This window comes from Phocoena phocoena, chromosome 1 (genome assembly GCF_963924675.1).
Source record: "Phocoena phocoena chromosome 1, mPhoPho1.1, whole genome shotgun sequence".
NCBI lineage: Eukaryota > Metazoa > Chordata > Mammalia > Artiodactyla > Phocoenidae > Phocoena > Phocoena phocoena.
The window spans coordinates 35850670-35864892 of record NC_089219.1 but is presented as its reverse complement, the minus strand read 5'-3'; the positions used below and the strand labels follow the sequence as shown (position 1 = coordinate 35864892).

Genomic DNA, 14223 nt, shown 5'->3' with positions numbered 1-14223 from the left:
TGGAGATACAGCAGCAGAGCTTCTTACTGTTGGGTTTGGGCAAGGTTGCAGATCCCAGAGCATCTCACTGTATACAAATGTGTTCTTGAAGTAGCATGTGAGTTCAGCTTATACAATGGAAATGTTATTTTGCGTGTACCAACTCTACAGGGACAATTCATCTCTGGGGAAGCTGGCAGTAAAGCCCAGGTCTCACCGGCAGTCCACTCACCGCAAATCTGTAATAAGAAAGACCCTGGATACACAAAAATAAACTCAAAATGGATTAAAGACCTAAATGTAAGACCAGACACTATTAAAACACTTAACAGGAAAATATAGGCAGAACACTCTTTGACATAAACCACAGGAACATCTTTTTAAACCATCTCCTAGCATAAGGAAAATTAAAACAAAAATAAACAAATGGGGGACAATCCTGCAGCCTGTGGAATGAAAACCACATTCACAGATAGACGAAATGAAAAGGCAGAGGACTATATACCAGATGAAGGAACAAGATAAAACCCCAGAAAAACAACTAAATGAAGTGGAGATAGACAACCTCCCAAAAAAGAATTCAGAATAATGATAAGGAAGATGATCCAGGACTTCAGAAAAAGAATGGAGGCAAAAATTGAGAAGATGCAAGAAATGTTTAACAAAGACCTAGAAGAACTAAAGAACAAACACCTAGAAGAATTAAAGAACAAACAAACAGAGATGAACAATACAATCACTGAAATGAAAACTACATTAGAAGGAATCAATAGCAGAATAACTGAGGCAGAAAAACAGATAAGTGATCTGAAAGACAGAATGGTGGAATTCACTGCCATGGAACAGAATAAAGAAAAAGGAATGAAAAGAAATGAAGACAGCCTAAGAGACCTCTGGGACAACATTAAACGCAACGACATTCACATTTTAGGGGTACCAGAAGGAGAAGAGAGAGAGAGAAAGGACCCAAGAAAATATTTGAAGACATTATAGTTGAAAACTTCCCTAACATGGGAAAGGAAATAGCCACCCAAGTCCAGGAAGTGCAGAGAGTCCCAGGCAGGATAAACCCAAGGAGAAACATGCCAAGACACACAGTAATCAAATTGACAAAAATTAAAGACAAATAAAAATTATTGAAAGCAACAAGGGAAAAACAACAAATAACATATAAGGGAACTCCCATAAGGTTAACAGCTGATTTTTCAGCAGAAACTCTATAAGCCAGAAGGGAGTGGCACGATATATTTAAAGTGATAAAAGGGAAGAACCTACAACCAAGATTACTCTATCTGGCAAGGATCTCACTCACATTTGACAGAGAAATCAAAATCTTTACAGACAAGCAAAAGCTAAGAGAATTCAGCACCACCAAACCAGCTCTACAACAAATGCTAAAGAAACTTCTCTAAGTGGGAAACACAAGGGAAGAAAAGGACCTACAAAAACAAACCCAAAACAATTAAGAAAATGGTAATAGGAACATACATATTAATAATTACCTTAATTGTGAATGAATTAAATGCTCCAACCAAAAGACACAAGCTCACTGAATGGATTTAAAAACAAGACCCATCAATATGCTGTCTTCAAGAAACCCAAGTGAGGAGATGGAAAAAGATATTCCATGCAAATGGACATCAAAAGAAAGCTGGAGTAGCAATACTCATATCAGATAAAATAGACTTTAAAATAAAGAATGTTACAAGAGACAAGGAAGGACACTACATAATGATCAAGGGATCAATCCAAGAAGAAGATATAACAATTATAAATATATATGCACCCAACATAGGAGCACCTCAATACGTAAGGCAAATGCTAACAGCTATAAAAGAGGAAATTGACAGTAACACAATAATAGTGGGGGGCTTTAACACCTCACTTGCACCAATGGACAGATCATCCAGACAGAAAATTAATAAGGAAATGCAAGCTTTAAATGACACAATAGACCAGACATATTTAATTGATATTTATGGGATATTATAGGACATTCCATCTGAAAACAGCAGATTACACTTTCTTCTCAAGTGCACACAGAACCTTCTCCAGGATAGATCACATCTTGGGTCACACATCAAGCCTCAGTAAATTTAAGAAAATTGGAATCATATCAAGCATCTTTTGTGACCACAATGCTATGAGATTAGAAATAAATTACAGGGAAATAAACGTAAAAAACACAAACACATGGAGGCTAAACAATATGTTACTAAATAACCAAGAAATCAAAGAGGAAATCAAAAATTACCTAGAGGCAAATGACAACGAAAACACAAGTATCCAAAACCTATGGGATGCAGCAAAAGCAGTTCTAAGAGGGAAGTTTATAGTAATATAATCCTGCCTCAAGAAACAAGAAAAATCTCAAATAAACAATCTAACCTTACACCTAAAGGAACTAGAGAAAGAAGAACCAACAAAACCCAAAGTTAGTAGGAGGAAAGAAATCATAAAGATCAGAGCAGAAATAAATGAAATAGAAACAAAGAAAACAATAGCAAAGATAAAGAAAACTAAAAGCTGTTTCTCTGAGAAGATAAACAAAATTGATAAACCTTTAGCCAAATTCATCAAGAAAAAAGAGGAAGAGGACTCAAATCAATAAAATTAGAAATGAAAAAGGAGAAGTTACAACAGACACCGCAGAAATACAAAGCATCATAAGAGACTACTACAAGCAACTCTATGCCAATAAAATGGACAACCTGGAAGAAATGGACATGGACTTCCCTGGTGGTGCAGTGGTTAAGAATCTGCCTGCCGGGCTTCCCTGGTGGCGCAGTGGTTGAGAGTCCGCCTGCCGATGCATGGGACATGGGTTCGTGCCCTGGTCCGGGAAGATCCCACATGCAGTGGAGCGACTGGGACCGTGAGCCATGGCCGCTGAGCCTGCGCGTCCGGAGCCTGTGCTCCGCAACGGGAGAGGCCACAACAGTGAGAGGCCCGCGTACCGAGAAAAAAAAAAAAAAAAAAAAAAGAATCTGCCTGCCAATGCAGGGAACACAGGTTCAAGCCCTGGTCTGGGAAGATCCCACATGCCACGGAACAGCTAAGCCCGTGCGCCACAACTACTGAAGCCTGCACTCCACAGCTACTGAAGCCTGAGCTCCGCAACAAGAGAAGACACTGCAGTGAGAAGTGTGCGCACTCCAACGGAGAGTAGCCCCCACTCACCGCAACTAGAGAAAGCCTGCGTGCAGCAACGAAGACCCAACTCAGCCAAAAAAAAAAAGAAATGGACAAATTCTTAGAAAGGTATAACCTTCCAAGACTGAACCAGGAAGAAGAGAAAATATGAACAGACCAATCACAAGTAATGAAACTGAAACTGTGATTGAAAATCTTCCAACAAACAAAAGTCCAAGATCAGATGGCTTCACAGGTGAATTCTATCAAGCATTTAGAGAAGAGCTAATACCCATCCTTCTCAAAGTCTTCCAAAAAACTGCAGAGGAAGGAACACTCCCAAACTCATTCTACGAGGCCACCATCACCCTGATACCAAAACCAACAAAGATACTACAAAAAAAGAAAATTACAGACGAATATCACTGATGAATATAGATGCAAAAATCCTCAACAAAATACTAGCAAACAGAATCCAACAACACATTAAAAGGATCATACACCAAGATCAAGTGGGATTTAAGCCAGGGAAGCAAGGATTCTTCAACATATGCAAATCAATCAATGTGATACACCATATTAACACATTGAAGAATAAAAATCATATGATCATCTCAATAGATGCAGAAAAAGCTTTTGACAAAATTCAACACCCATTTATGGACAACTGATGGGAACATGGCTGTATAGCACAGGGAAGTCACATAGTGCACTGTGGTAACCTAAATGAGAGGGAAGTCCAAAAGGGAGGGGATATCTGTATGTGTATGGCTGATACATTTTGTTGTGCAGTGGAGGCTAACACAGCATTGTAAAGCAACCATACTCCAAAAATTAACTAAAAAAAAAAAAAAAAAAAAAAAGATCCTGGGACTCTCAAGTCACCAGGCACAATGTGCGCTGATGTATATGTACAGCTCTCCTGGCACCTGAAGGTACTCTCCTCCCAGGTGTCAGAGCAGCAAGACCACAGCTGCACAGTGAAGGGGGAGATGTTTAGTCTGGTGGTTTAGGCTCCCTGCCTCAGCCAGGCTGGAAAGCCCTGACCAAGGAGCACATGTGTGTCCCCTGCCTGGCTCAAGGTGGGAAGTGGCATGCATGATGCAAATCTCTGCTCTTCTCCTCCACACGTGTACCACGCCAGACCTGTGGATGCATAAAGTGCCTGTTCAGATGCTGACTGTCTTTGAAACTAACCATTAACTCTTCCACACTGGCATTTCAAAGGAAGAAGTTGGTGTTCTGAACTCATAGAGACTCCTGGAAGGTTCAGAAACTGGACATAAACAAAAGGAGGCCATGCACTAAAGTGTGTATGCACCTAATAATGTCTCTGTATCAGGCAAAATTAACAGAATTACAAGGAGAAATATACAATGGGTCTCCTGTCATTATAACGGGAACCTTATAGACCACTGAAGAATCAGGTTCACAGAATCAGTTGAGAAATCAGAAGATTTGAACAGAACAGTGAATAAATTTTGAACTAGCTGATACACAGAGTACCTTACACCTGACAAGTGGAGAATGCACATTCTTTTTAAGCACACTTGGAACCTTTATGAAAACTGACCACCTGACAGGCATAAACCCTGAGATAAAAACTAACACACATTGAAACAAGCTCAAGTTTTTAACTTAAAAACTTAAAAATATTTATTTTTATATTATAGCAATTCAACATTTAATACATTCCACAACACTCTGTATTTCATTTTGCTCATCATCATTCTATAACGGAAAGAAAATTGTAAATGTTTTCACAATGCCCTGATTAAATAACCCTGAGTCCCCTCCTTTTATCTTAGCAGGGTGTACAAGTGTTATCACTTTCTACTTATGCTCTCATGTTTAAACAGCTGGGGGTACTGACTCCACAGTTATATCCTATTCTAGGATGAAGGGGGGCGCTCCCCGAGAGAAAGTGTCCTACTCCAGCTCCACTCTTAGGCCACTGAGCCCTGAAATGGACTTTCAGGGAATATAGGTGCACATCATGAACCAATTGTGCGACTGGCCCTTTCAGTCCCCAGTGACCCACCTCCTTTGATCATTGTAAAGAGCCACCACAAATTCTCATGGGCTGTCACCGTGCTTTGCACGAAGCAGATGCCTATGAGACAACTGCTGCCGATGGCAACAATGAACATTTCCCAGGAAGGCCAGTTTGAGAAACATTATTGAAGTAGATAAAGTTTAGTATATGGGGAAAAACATGGACTTTATCGTATCAGGAAACTGCAGCGCTTCATATTAGAACGCACAAAAGCCAGAAAAGCAGGATGGGCCATTAGGCAAGAAAACTTCAAGCATATAAGAAGCTCTGCTTCTTTAAAGGGGTCTTTGGCTCCAACCTCTGAGACATGATGAATTGCTAAGTGCATAGGGCATAGGGATAAATGGAATGAGGACCTATCCTAACCAAAATAGATCCCTCTTTTCTAAAGAAAAGGCACTGTACAGCCTCGAATAAAAGTCATGGGCTATATTAAACATAAGTAATATATATCCTGGCTTGGGTTGGAGGAAGTTGGCAACAGTTGCAAACGGACATGCCGGACAAAGGGAAGAAATGAGGGAACTACTATTTATTGAGCAACTACTGGGAATTCATGCTGCTCTCAGTACTTTCACCTACACTCTCAGTTTAACCCTAACAACCCTTATGAGGTGGGTATTTTCTCCATTTTACAGAGGAGGAAACAGAGTCTTAGCGAGGGGAAATAATGTGTTCAATATCCCCAGCCAGCACATGGACCAGCTGGGTGCGGTTGAACCAACCCAGGTCTGGCTCTGCAGCTTCTTTTCTTTACATTACTCTACACTGACTCTCAGAGGAAAACAAGGAAAGCAGACCCCCTCATATTAGGAGAGCTGCCATGAGAGCAATGATCTACCCTTACCTCCCACCCCCTGCCCCAGGGTGGTGTCAAAAGGCCTAGCCATGCCCACACATGAACCATGGGAGTCCACAGAGACCCAAGAGGGGCTGGTCAAAGTGCAAACAGCTCCCACATCATCTTGAGTCAGGAAAATAAATTATCACATAGGATCAGTTAATCAAAGACAAACTAAAATAGGAAAAGCAGTTTTATAAAATAAACACAGAAAAATTCACTGACCTGGACTAAATTAACTGACCCAGTAAAATAACTTAGAAGTTCACAAATTGAAATCCAGTCTCAAATGGGTGTACATTGGTGTGGGGGGAGGAGAGAGGCCTAGCGAGGAGGTCCTGATAAGACGAGGTGCCCCGTGACTATGCGCCCTCCACCCAAGCACAGCACAGCTGTGACGGTACTGGGGGCCAATGGAGTGTCGAACCTCCATTGGTAGGTGGAAGCCCCATCCCAATGCAAGCAAAGAGGTCATGCACCATTCCCCTTCTATCCTGGAGAAGAAAAGAAGATGTCTAGAGCTGGGCATACAGTAAATTCAGTTCTATTCATGATATCAAGTATGTCCAGACCAATCTAAAAATATTTAGATTCCTTGGGATTTTTCTATGTAGGCAATCATGTCACCTATGAAGACGGTTAGTTCTATTTCTTCCTTTCCCGTCTGTATTCTTTTTATTTCTTTTTCTTCTTACTGCACTGGCTAGGACTTTCAGGAGTGGTTCTTGATCTTAGGGGGAGAGCAGTCTTTTACCATTAAGTATGATGTTTGCTGTAGGTTTTTTGTAGATGCCCTATATCAGATTGAAAAAGTCCCCTTCTAAGTTTGCTGAGAACTTTTATCATGAGTAGATGTTGAATTGTATCAAATGCTTTATCTATTGCCATGACCATGTAGTTTTTCTTCTTTAGACAGTTAATAGGGTAGATTACACTGATTGATTTTTGAATGTTGAACCAGCCTTCCATTCCCAGAATAAAGCCTACGTGGGCACCAAGTTTGGGAAGTTTAAGCCATTATTTTTTCAAACATTTCTTCTGTACCGCACTCTTCTCTCCTTCTGGGACTCCAATGACACAGATGGTAAACCTTCCAGTGTTGTCCCATAAGTCACTGAGACTTCGTTCAGCCTCTTTAATCTTTTCTCTTCGTTGTTCAGATTGGATAGTTTCTATCGCTTTATTTTCGAGTTTACTGATTCTTTCCTCTGTCATCTCCATTTTGTGATTGAGCCCATGCAGCAGAGTTTTTAAATTTTCCATTATCGTTATCTTTTTTCTTGTATCTCCATTTGGTTTATATATATATATTTGGTTCACGGGGTTATTTTTTTGGCTAACACTTTCTATCTTTCCATTCATGTCAACAATGTTTACCCTTACTTTTGGGGGCATTTTTTTTTTTAACAGTTTACTTCTAGATTACCAGTTTGTTATGAAAGGATTCAACTCAGCAACAGCCAGATGGAAGAGGTGGGGAAAGGGGGCCAGGAGCTTTTTTATAAAAGCTACTTTAAAGTCTGTCAGATTATTACAACATCTGTGTCATCTCAGCATTGGCATCTATCTATCTATTTATTTATTTATTTATTTATTTATTGTTGGCTGTGTTGGGTCCTCATTGCTGCACACGGGCTTTCTCTAGTTATGGCGAGCAGGAGTTACTCTTCATTGCGGTGCGTGGGCTTCTCATTGTGGTGGCTTCTCTCGTTGCAAAGCACAGGCTCTAGGTGCGTGGGTTTCAGTAGCTGTGGCACGTGAGCTCAGTAGTTGTGGCTCGCGGGCTCTAGAGTGCAGGCTCAGTAGTTGTGATGCACGGGCTTAGCTGTTCTATGGCATGTGGGATCTTCCCGGACCAGGGCTCGAACCCGTGTCCCCTGCACTAGCAGGCGGATTCTTAACCACTGCACCACCAAGGAAGCCGTGGCATCGGCATCCTCTGATCGCCTCTCCCAGGCAAGTTGCGATTTTCCGAGTTCTTCATGTGATAATTAATTTTAGATTGTATCCTCTATATTTTGAATATTATGTCATGAAACTTTAGGTCTTATTTAAATTCAGTGGAGAATGTTGATATTTTTGTTTTACCAGACAATCAGGCAGGTTGGATTTAGTTGTCAAGTTCTGACCAGCCTTCTTTTGAGTTGTGGTTTCAATGCCAGTTCCATTTTCAAAGCCTGTTCAGGTGTGTACCACCAAGTGTCCGTCTGGGACTCAGGTGGTGGTCTATCCCTTAGTTCAGTTCTCAAAGTCTTTGGTGTGTTGGTTAGAATCAGATGCACACATGCACGGCTCAGGGCTAGCCCAGAAGTTCACACACAACTTTATGGAGTCGTTTTCCTGAGCTCCCTCCTTTCTGCTCTCCTTGTACTTTCCAGTTCATTGGTCCTCCCCTTTTTGGTTCTCTGGCCAGAAATCTGCGGTTTTAGTTACACTTTCTGCCACACATTTCCTGAACTGTACCCACATCTGGGACCAAGCAGCAGGAAGGGAGAGAGAGAAAAAAGCAACTGGATTTCACCCCACCCCCTTGGGATTACAGAGAGGAAGATTTGATCAAAGAAGGTTTCCCTTCCTCAGTTTTAGGTGCTTGAAGGCCCCACTGCTGCTACTGGGCACTGCCACCACCACCACCGAGGGGACTGCCTGGGGACTAGGGCATGAGAAAACGGAGAAAAACAACCCTCAGGATTTCCCATCCCTGTCTGAGCCTTAGAGCCCCTTTCCCAACCAGACTCTAGCCATAACTAGAGGTCTTCTGGAATTCTCTCCATTTGTGCCCTTATGTCCACTCTGTTTGTGCCCGGATTTTGGGCTGTCTCGAGTCCAGGACATGGGATACCAGAGGAAAAATGAGAAATTCACTGTCAGGGTGGTAGTACTTCTAATTCTAGTTTTTCCCCCAATCTGTCTACTACTATTTATATTTCAGAGTCTTCAAATAGCCGCTAAATGCATTCTGTCCAGGCCTTTAGCTGCATTCAATGACAGTGATAGATTCTTACACATGTATCTTATACATATAACCTGGTATATATATAAGTATCTATTTATGCAGGGAATATACCTAGGGGAGGAAATGCCAGGTCGTGGGTATGTATATATTCAAATTTAGCTAGACACTACCATAGTTTTTTTCCAAAGTGGATGTAATCTACTTACCCACTGACCAGCAGAGACTCAAAGCTTCCACCGTATCACTTCCTCACAACCTTGGAGTATCAAGCTTCTCAGGCTTTCCTAGTTTGGTAGATGCGTAGTGGTATCTCACTGAAATGCTAATTTGCATTTCCCTAGGTAGTAATACAATCGAACACTTTTTCATAGGGTTATTGGCCATTTGGATTCCTCTTTTGTGAAGTGCCTGTTGGGGTCTTTTGCCTTTTTCTATACTGGGTTATTTCTTTACTCACATTGATTTTTGTAGTCCTTTATTCTGGAAGCAAGCCCTTTGTTGGCTATTTGTGTTATAGATGTCTTTTTTCACTCCGCCTTTTCACTCTTTTAATGGTACCTTTTGATTAACAGAAGTTCTACTTTAATGTAATAAAGTTGATCAGTTTTTTCCTATGTGAATGGATGCAACTTTGCCTCTACTTAAAAACTCTTTCTAAAGGCCCATTCTGTCTTAAAGCAGCCTCTCCCATCTCAGCATTTCAATGCGGACACCTCAGGCATCAAAGTATGAGACAGCAAGATGACAAGGCAGACAGTGCAGGCTCTAGGGGTGGACAGATATGAGTGGCCCTGGACAGGGTACTTCAAGTCTTTGAGAATTAAGTTTCTTTATAATTAAAGATGTACTATCCACCTTGCAAGATGTGTGTAAAGCACTTAGCATAGTGCTGGCACACAGTAGGCCCTCAGCAAACAGCGGCAGCTGCGATCATATTCTCTGATCATCCTTCCCCTTGTCCACATTGCTACAGTGGCCTGAACCTCATTGCTGCTTTGTGAAACATCAATCTGTTGCAGTTAAGGACAGCAAAATGGGTTAATTGCCCTCAACAGGCCAGCAAAGTCTCCCTGTTACTCACGGGCAGCACCTAAGGTACGAGGACTACCGTCTTCAGCTAAAAATTAGGACCTGGTACACAGAGACGCTCTCCTCACGAGGTGAAGTCATTCTGGGGCTCCCACAGGGACACAATGGCAGCAAGCTGAAGAATCAAAGTATCTGCTCTTTCTGTTCGCTGCCAACAGCACAGGGGTGTGGGGCAGGCAGACTGCCTCAGACAGGGGAAAGCTGAGCTCCACTGAGCCTGGGTGATCTGTGTGTCCTGCACTGCTGACACAGGGAAGAGCAGGAGTACGTCGGCACACATGCACAGTACGGTGCCCGTCCTGGAGGAGGTGTGTATTTGAGTATACGGGGTGTGCATGTGGACACGCAACAGGGTGTATGTCCCTAGGAAGCTGTGATACTCTCACCAGGCTGGCATGCTGCTGGAGAGCCCTGATGGTTAGCTACTCCAGCGTGCCCAGAGCTTGGGGTCTCTCAACGCCCTCTGCCCCACTGTCTGAGACAGGATATGTGCACAGGACACAGACCCCTTTTCTATGACGCAGGGCCACCCTGAATAAGGAAGGAGCATCAACTGCAAACTCCTTGGCGCACGGTTCTAAAGCGACCAGAGAAGCCTTCTGGATGTTGTGGCCCACTGCTGCCTCCTAGACTGTGGGTCCCTAGAAATGCTTCTTGAGATTTTCCCACAATACTGAGATATTCCACTGCCCTCCCCAGACGCCCCTCCCCCACCTCATTAGGCTCCACTTCAAAGGTGGCCAGTGCTGAATGCTGAAAGGATGATAGAAGGGAAGGGAGTGGTACCTGAGCCTAGTGTTTGTCCAGCGGAGTCAAAGGAAAGAACCACTGAATCTGCAACACAAGAGGACAAGTTCATTTCTTTCTCTTTCTTACAGTAAAAACAAAACAAAACAGAAACAAAGAAACAAGTTCCCACTGGCTTTGCCCAAACCCTCTCCCAAGGAAAAGTCAACTGGACTGGAAGTCAGCTGCACAGGCAGCCCCCATTGGTCCGTCTCACCCATCCACTGGGCCAGGAGGCCCTGCCGAGCCCAGCCCAAGCCTCGTGCCACTGGGAGGAACATCTCAGGGCACAGATATGCCCCAAATTCTTCACAGGCATTTCCTGCCGAATTAAGGGACACATTTACTCCTTTTTGCTTCTCATAGTGAAAATAAAATTAAAACAAAGCAAAAGAAAACTTCCCTCCTGCATCTGGTTGAAGGCACTAATATTTCCCTTTGACTTGTTTTCTTTTCCTATTCATATACTCAATGTTTATTATTTCTTCCCCCCAAAGGCATAAAGTGACTTACAGTACACACTGGAATTTTAAAAATGAAGAAGTCAAAGGAAGGAAAAATATTATATAGTCAGGGGAATATTAATGCACAAAATGCATGCCATAAGGACCTAAACAAATGCTACAGGTAGAATCAAAGAGGCCTGAGCTCCCAAACAGCTAAAGAAAATGAGAAAATAAACAAGATTGAGTGCTCACAATACGTACACTCATTCATTTATTCAACTGTTCAGTAAATATTTATTGGGCATCTACTATGTGCAAGATACTATACTATGGTTTTGCGATCCAGATGCAAACAAAAAAAAGCATGGTCTCTACGCTCACGGATCTGTCATCAGTCTAAGAGAAAAAAAGTTACCCAACAAGTTATTCAACTAAAAACTGATTAAGTAAAAAAGAAAAGAGGGCTTCCCTGGTGGCGCAGTGGTTGAGAGTCCGCCTGCCGATGTAGGGGACACGGGTTCGTGCCCCGGTCCGGGAGGATCCCACATGCCAAGGAGCGGCTGGGCCTATGAGCCATGGCCGCTGAGCCTGCGAGTCCGGAGCCTGTGCTCCGCAACAGGAGAGGCCACAACAGTGAGAGGCCCGCGTACCGCAAAAAAAAAAAAGAAAAGAAAAGAGTGCTGAGGAAGTCTCTATTAGGAGGAGACCTAGTGGAAGGGGAGTGGGTGTTGGTTACGGAAGTCTTCCCTAAAGAAGTGACACCTGAACTAAGAACTGAAGGATAAGTAAGGGTTAAACCCGACAAGAAGGAATGGGCATTCCAGGCAGAGAGGATGCTCTGTGTGGGGACCTGAAGCAGGATGGGACAGGGCGCCTCAGAGCAACCAGAGAGCAAAGCATACATAAAAGCAAATACTATACGGTGATTAGAAAGAAATTCCTCTTATGGGTCTTAATATAAGGGAGATCCTGCATGATGTTGAAGACTGTAACTTCTACAACATTTCTATAATAAGTAATTGTGAATCTTTTATGGCTGTTTCTTACAACGGGAGCAATACAAATGATGGCATAGGCCAACACACAGCTCAATAAAAGCAATTATAAGGGACACCAAGATAATCTAAGGCCCAAAATAACCCCAGGGACCCCAGACTCCAAAGGGATCACATTCAAAAGGCTCACTCCTGGGACTTCCCTGGTGGTCCAGTGGTAAAGAATCCGCCTTCCAATGCAGGGGATGTGGGTTCGATCCCTGGTTGGGGAACTAAGATCCCATGTGCCGTGGGGCAACTAAGCCCGCACGCCACAACTACTGAGCCCACATGCTCTGGAGCCCGCGCACCACAGCTAGAGAGAGAAAACTCGCATGCCACAACTAGAGAGAAGCCGGCGCGGTGCAACGAAGAGCCCATGCACTACAACGAAAGATCCCGCGTGCCGCAACGAAGATCCCACGTGCCACATCTAAGACCCGATGCGGCCAAAAATAAATAAGTAAAAATAAATAAAACCCATGCTCCCTTTAAAAAAAAAGGTTCACTCACTACAAAGGAATGCTAGCTGGCTGCATGAGGCCCAGCGTCTACACCACAGGCAGCATCCCACCTCAGCATGATCCTTCAGGTCTCAGGTATATGTCATTTTCTCTTATTGCACATGGAAATCTGACACAAGAGTTATGATAACTGTAAGTCATCTGTCTGCACTGCTAGACTATAAGCTCTATAAGGGCAGACACTATATCTGCTTTATTCACTGCTATGTTACCAGCATAACACCTGGCAGGCAATAACTGTTTGCTGAAAGACAGTGCCTCAAGAAATGGATGGACTTCAACTCCTTCAGGTAATCCTTCATAATCACTTTTTCTCATAATCAAGTGTTTATTAAGAACTGGGTAGCAGAGAGCTGCAGGATACAATTTTTTTTTTGCGGTACTTGGGCCTCTCACTGTTGTGGCCTCTCCCGTTGCAGAGCACAGGCTCCGGATGCGCAGGCTCAGCGGCCATGGCTCACAGGCCCAGCCACTCCACGGCATGTGGGATCTTCCCAGACCTGGACACGAACCCGTGTCCCCTGCACTGGCAGGCGGACTCTCGACCACTGCGCCACCAGGGAAGCCCTGCAGGATACAATTTTTGATAAGTATCCAGAGGCAGATATTCTGTACTGCCAGTTAAGGGCAGAGCCATATGCTTTGAAATCTACCAAGTAAAAGGTAAGGCTGACTTTTTTTTTTCTTTCACAAAAATGTAGAAGCACAGTTAGAACACTTGTTTAATCAGATAGGTGACCATCCTACCTTGTATGAGATACAATCAACATCTCTTACAAATTCTACTTCTTTATCAATGTTTCCCACATCTGTTTCCTCTCAATGTTACTGTGCCCTTTCAGAAGAGAAGCCCCTACTTTTCTCCCTTTTTAAAAGAGCTTTATTGAGGTATAATTTACATACTATAAAATTCACTCATTTTAAGTGTACAATTCAATGATTTTTAGAAAATCTGCAGAGCTGTTTAACCATCAGCATATGCAGCTTTAGAACATTTCTATCACCCAGAAGATCCCAGGTGCCCAGTCATGCCCTGTTCCCACCTCCAGCCCCAGGCAACCACTAATTTACTTTCTGTCTCTATAGATTTGCCTTTTGTGGACATTTGCCTATCCTTTTCTTGCTAGGACTGTTCTGATACGTCCCTTAACCACACGCCTACCTCCAGCTTAGCCCACTTCCATCATCCTTCATACTGTTGCATGATTTTTCTAAAAAGTATACCTGACTACGTCTTTGCTCTTGATTAAAATGCTTCAGTGGCTTCCCGTAGCCTGTAAGATAAACTCCAAGCTCTGACCTTCAAGATCTTTACCATTTTGGCTCATTTATGACCTCTAAATGGCTCATGCTCCAGATATGCCAAACAACTTCTATTTC

At 42.9% G+C, this 14223-nt stretch overlaps 1 protein-coding gene across 9 annotated transcripts in view; it reads right to left on the bottom strand.

Moving 5' to 3' along the window:
* The window catches only part of ST3GAL3 (ST3 beta-galactoside alpha-2,3-sialyltransferase 3), a 197747-nt gene that overhangs the window by 111405 nt on the left and 72119 nt on the right, over positions 1-14223 (bottom strand). For 5 of the 9 annotated variants that reach the window (XM_065887670.1, XM_065887663.1, XM_065887685.1 and 2 more), the window contains one exon: positions 10840-10887. The exons of the other annotated variants lie outside the window; for them this stretch is intronic. In XM_065887670.1, the coding sequence (XP_065743742.1) occupies positions 10840-10887 (48 nt within the window). The remainder of the gene's footprint in view (positions 1-10839; positions 10888-14223) is intronic. 9 annotated transcript variants of the gene reach the window in all.